Source organism: Alosa pseudoharengus, unplaced genomic scaffold (genome assembly GCF_046254945.1).
Source record: "Alosa pseudoharengus isolate Yale_2024_CS ecotype anadromous, Long Island Sound unplaced genomic scaffold, YU_APseudo_1.1 YU_APseudo_1.1_scf_19, whole genome shotgun sequence".
NCBI classification, from domain to species: Eukaryota; Metazoa; Chordata; class Actinopteri; order Clupeiformes; family Clupeidae; genus Alosa; species Alosa pseudoharengus.
This window is the reverse complement of record NW_027468657.1, coordinates 14,341,736-14,346,735: the sequence shown is the minus strand read 5'-3', so window position 1 is coordinate 14,346,735 and position 5,000 is coordinate 14,341,736. Positions and strand designations below refer to the sequence as shown.

Genomic DNA, 5,000 nt, shown 5'->3' with positions numbered 1-5,000 from the left:
TGCAAAGGTGCAATAAAAAAAGCTCAGGTGGCGTGTATTAGTGTGTGTGTGTGTGCGTGTGTGTGTGTGCGCCAGCCAGTGCAATTTGCAGTGTGTGATTATTTGTGCTGTGTTTCACTGTTTCGATTAGCTTTGCGTTGTAGCTAGCGTCTCTTGTGTCCAAATCTGTCTCTGTCTTTCCAAATCTGTTTCACCAAAATCCTTACTGTGCCAGTCATTCCACATAACAATTATTTTATTTTTTAATTCATAAGCCTCTCACCTTTTCTGTCATATGTGGCACTGGCTTGGTAATGGTGATATCTCACACCATGTTGTGTTCCTTAGGTAAGATGTTCAAGTCCATGGACCTGTCGCTGATCGTGGAGTTCATGCTGATGTTCTACAAAGACAAGCCCATCGACTGGCTGCTGGACCACATCATGTGGGTGAAGGTGTGCAACCCGGAGAAGGACGCGGTGAGTGGACACGCCTGGCCCTCTCTCTTTCTTTGTCTGTCTCTCTCTCTCTCTCTCTTTCTCTCCACATTATCTCTCTCTGTCTCTCTTTCTCTCTCTCCACACTATCTCTCTCTCTCTCTCTCTGCCATGCTCTCGTATTCAAAGTGCATGACAAATATGTACTTCTATTGCCAAGGCAGTCATTACATATAGGACTAACATTCTGAACATACACTGCCATTCAAAAGAAATGTCCTTGTTTTCATCATTAATGTTGTAAAAGAAAGAAATGGCTGATCTTTAATGCAATATCTACATTGCCAGCAACCATTCATCCAATGTTCCAAAGGCACATTCTGTTTACTAATCTGATATAATTTTAAAAGGCTGAGAAAACATTGGAGAAGCCTTTTGCAATTATGTAAGCACATAATGTAATCTGAAAACTGCTGTCCTGATTAAAAAAACAATGCAACTGATCTCAGCTGGTATTCTGTCTATAATGGAGTGGAATAGACCTCTCCGGAATAAGTCCCGCCTCCGAAACATCCGGATCCATCCAACTTCCGGTTGTCGAATGTCTATGGGAAATAACATGGCGTTTCAAAAAATCGTACCTGTCAAACTCTGTAGGTGGCAAAGTAGAAAAAGCTGGTGGGCCGATTGGCCTACATACTTCTGCCATCTGGTTTCCACTGGATTTTTTGATTGTCGGTGCCGTTAAAGTAGTAAACGATTATTAATGCTAACCGGGAGCTAGTTCCGATGTACGCGGGCGGAGGAGGGCGTTAGATCTCGCTCACAACCTAACGTGATGGTCAGTTTCACGTGTGATTCACGCATGATTTCAGTGGTCTATAAAAGTAAATTGTTTGCAAGGTTCAGCCTCTTTTCAGCCTCTTTTCAATCAATAATGATAAGCAGACTAGGAATCAGAGGCAGAGTCGTATTGAGTCGATTTTGCTTTATTTTGCATGACCTTGATCAGAACAGTAACATTTTCAGAATGTATTAACAACCTATCAAACATGATGATTTCACGCAGGGTTAGTGCCACCTCCGTAGACAGGCTCTGGTGCCACAAACTCCATTTCGGTGAAGACAAACTATGAAACATTGCCGTTGCTATGCAACCTTGACTCGGGAAGTCACGGCGTCCGAACCATGCGTTAGCTTAGTGCTTCTTACTGATATATTTCTACTTTAACTGCACCGAAAATCAAAAAATCCAGTGGAAAGATGGCATAAGTGTGTAGGCCAATCGGCCCACCATTTTTTTCTACTTCGCCACCTACAGATGTTTGACAGGTATGATATTTCGAAACGCCATGTTATTTCCCATAGACATTTGACGCCTGGAAGTTGGGTGGATCCGGATGTTTCGGAGGCGGGACTTATTCCGGAGAGGTCTATGTAAAATTTTAACTATACAGTGTATATTAAAACACATATCAATAGATGCAAGAAAACAATTTTCTCTGTACAGTGTACTGTTAGCTCTCCTTCAGAAATAAACATATGGTAGGATTTAAAAATATTGTGTGTAGTCCTGGAGTATGTCACGTTTTGAAGGATGGATTGCTGTTGACACCAATCTTGCCTGGTCATGGTGTAACTTATCCCTCCAGACACACACACACACACACACACACACACACACACACACACACACACACACACACACACACACACATACACACACAAACACACAGAGAGTTATGAGAAACCATTAGCAGGTCTCTGGTCATTGTCATAATCCTGTCTAAGCGTGTTATTTGTATGGTGTGTTTGGCTTCCAGAAACACTGTGATCGGCAGAAGGCCAACCTGAGGATCCGCTTCAAGCCCTCCCTCTTCCAGCACGTGGGGACACACTCCTCTCTGGCTGGAAAGATCCAGAAACTGAAGGTGAGGACTGGGGAAGGCCATGTCCACATGCAGCTGAAACATTTTTTTTTAATGTTTCAGCCTTTCGTCCACATGCAAACTCATTTTCGGTCACTGAATACGGTTATTCTCTTAAATGAAACCTCCAGCCTATTGGCTTCAAAGACTCCTATTAGTCCCTCAGAGTCAAACAGAGAGTGTGTGTCTGTGTGGGAATTTGCAGTGTGGGAATCTTCAATGGATAAAACCTGACGGGTGAATCCTGCATCAGATACGTGAGAAGGAATCATTAGAAAAACATGCCTGTATCTTTTTATTTTGCATACCCTGGTAGCCAAAGACTATTATTAGTTTATTTATTTGGTTGTTGGTGGTTTTATCTATGCTTTGGAGATTCGTGGCAGTAAGGCTGTTCTCAGTCAAAGTCTCATTGACCTATGCTATCATGACCTAGTGATTGTCTAATTTAGGGGACATGCTGTCCAATAGTCTTGATGTTACTGCATTTTCTCAGTCCCCCTCTGTTGTTTACTATTCCACTTTTGTTTTCCTGTTTTATTCTGTCCTTGTCCCCCTAGCTCATTGGTCACTCTTCCCAGCTCCCCATTGGTCCTCAGATTTGTACTTCCTGTTGTACTCAATCCTGAGTTAGATACCGCATCATCCGTCGAGTTCTATTAGGTGGCATTGTGAATGCGGCCGCCATGTTGCTGGGGGCAAACACCTTACTGTCTATGTATGGGCAACATATGCCGGCAATCAGAGACACCTGTCTGATTTCCAGTCAGAGTCACATGTTTCTCTATTGACCTACAGTGATTGTTGCCCCCACCAATATGGCGTCGCTATTTACATACGTTCTAGAGCCCAATGCGGTATCTAGCTTTCTAATATGTTTGATTCTACCTCCTGTGTTGTGATTGCCCGTTCTACTTCCCGTTAGGGGTTGCACAACATGATATTTTTTTAAGTTGATTGACATTAATTGACGTCAACTAACCTCTGATGACCTCACTGATAAAAACACAGGACAAATTACTGCAAAAGAGTGCAAAATAAAACATATTGAAATGTCAACACAAACTATAATCTGTACGCCTACTAGCAATCATACATTCTGTTATGCCTGCAGGGGTGTTTCACTTTTCCCATTGTAATTTAATCACAGTTCACTAACATGTATTGTTATTCTTAGGTTGACGGCTGATCATCTTGCACCTTTCCAAAGATAAACACCTCTAGTTATGAAACAAGTGCTGATCATCATTTATAATATGCAGTTATCCTCGCTGTTTAGCTAGAGACTCTAGAGTCTCTATCTCTGCTATATAGGCTAGACTATTTACATTCATGATGTATTGGTGGTTTGTTGCCATGTCAACCTTTTTCCCAACTATTTCTTATTATTAAGTCTAAATGTCTAAACACACTACCCTTTCCATTTACTGTCTAATGTCTTTGACAATAAAATTCACCAGCAAATTGGTGATTTGCAGCCATCTTTTCTCTGATCACAGCGGGGAGTTTGGTAAAGTTGCTAATTGACTGCTGTTCAGAAGATTTTAGATCACTCCTCAGTTTACGTGAGATTAAATTATATTAGATTAGATTAGATTCAATTAGATTTATTGTCATTGTGCAGAGTACAGAGTAGTTGGTTGGATGTCACCGGGATGCAGAGCTTGAGTTCAATAGGGTGACAGCCGCAGGGAAGAAACTTCCTCTGAACCTGCTGCTTCGGGTGTGGAGAGACCTGTAACGCCTCCCGGAGGGGAGCGGGGTGAACAGTCTTAGGTTGGGGTGAGAACAGTCTTTGATGATGCTGCGCGCCTTACGCAAGCACCGCTTGCCCTGAATGGCGTTGATGGAGGGGAGTGAGGAACCATGAATGCGTTGGGCAGTTTTCACCACACTCAGTGCTTTGCTTTCCAGTCGTAGGCAGAGAAGTTGTCATACCAGACTGTGACACAGTTGGCGAGGATGCTCTGGATGGTGCAACGGTAGAAATTCACCAGAATCTGAGGAGACAGGTGGGCCTTCTTGATCAGGGTAGAGGTCCAAGAAGGGTCCTCAGAGATGTAGACACCCAGAAACCTGAAGCTGGTGACATGCTCCATCTCAGTCCCGTTGATAAGAATGGGGGTGTGTGCTAGCTTTGGACTTCCAGAAGTCCACAATGAACTCTTTTGTCTTCTTGGTGTTGAGAGCCGTCAACATCGTTGTTGTTGACAAAACCAGTTACCACAGTGTCGTTTGCAAACTTGATAATGGCGTTAGAGTCATGTACAGGTGTGCAGTCATAGGTGAAGAGGGAGTTAAGGAGTGGGCTCAGCACACATCCCTGTGGAACGCCGGTGTTCAGTGTGATGGTTGAGGAGGTGTGATTATCTAACCTAACAGACTGAGGACTGTTGGTTAAGAAGCCCAGGATCCAGTTACAGACGAAGGTATTGATGCCCAGTTCACTGAGTTTGGTGACCAGTTTGGAGGGGATGATGGTGTTGAATGCTGAACTGAAGTCAATGAACAGCATTCTTACATTGGTGTTGCTATTGTTAAGGTGGGACAGGGCAGAGTGAAGTGCCGTAGAGATGGCATCTTTCGTGCTCCTGTTTTGACGGTAGGCGAATTGGAAGGGGTCCAGGGTGGTAAGCAGATCTTTAGCAGGTCATTA

At 43.4% G+C, this 5,000-nt stretch overlaps 1 protein-coding gene across 2 annotated transcripts in view; it reads left to right on the top strand.

Moving 5' to 3' along the window:
• Positions 1 to 5,000, top strand: part of mgat4b (alpha-1,3-mannosyl-glycoprotein 4-beta-N-acetylglucosaminyltransferase B) — a 148,131-nt gene that overhangs the window by 133,635 nt on the left and 9,496 nt on the right. For both annotated transcript variants that reach the window (XR_012988277.1, XM_076291785.1), the window contains exons 9-10: positions 328 to 458; positions 2,240 to 2,347. Coding sequence is in view for 1 of the 2 variants with exons in the window: in XM_076291785.1 (XP_076147900.1) it covers positions 328 to 458; positions 2,240 to 2,347 (239 nt within the window). In the remaining variant the exon portion in view is untranslated. The remainder of the gene's footprint in view (positions 1 to 327; positions 459 to 2,239; positions 2,348 to 5,000) is intronic.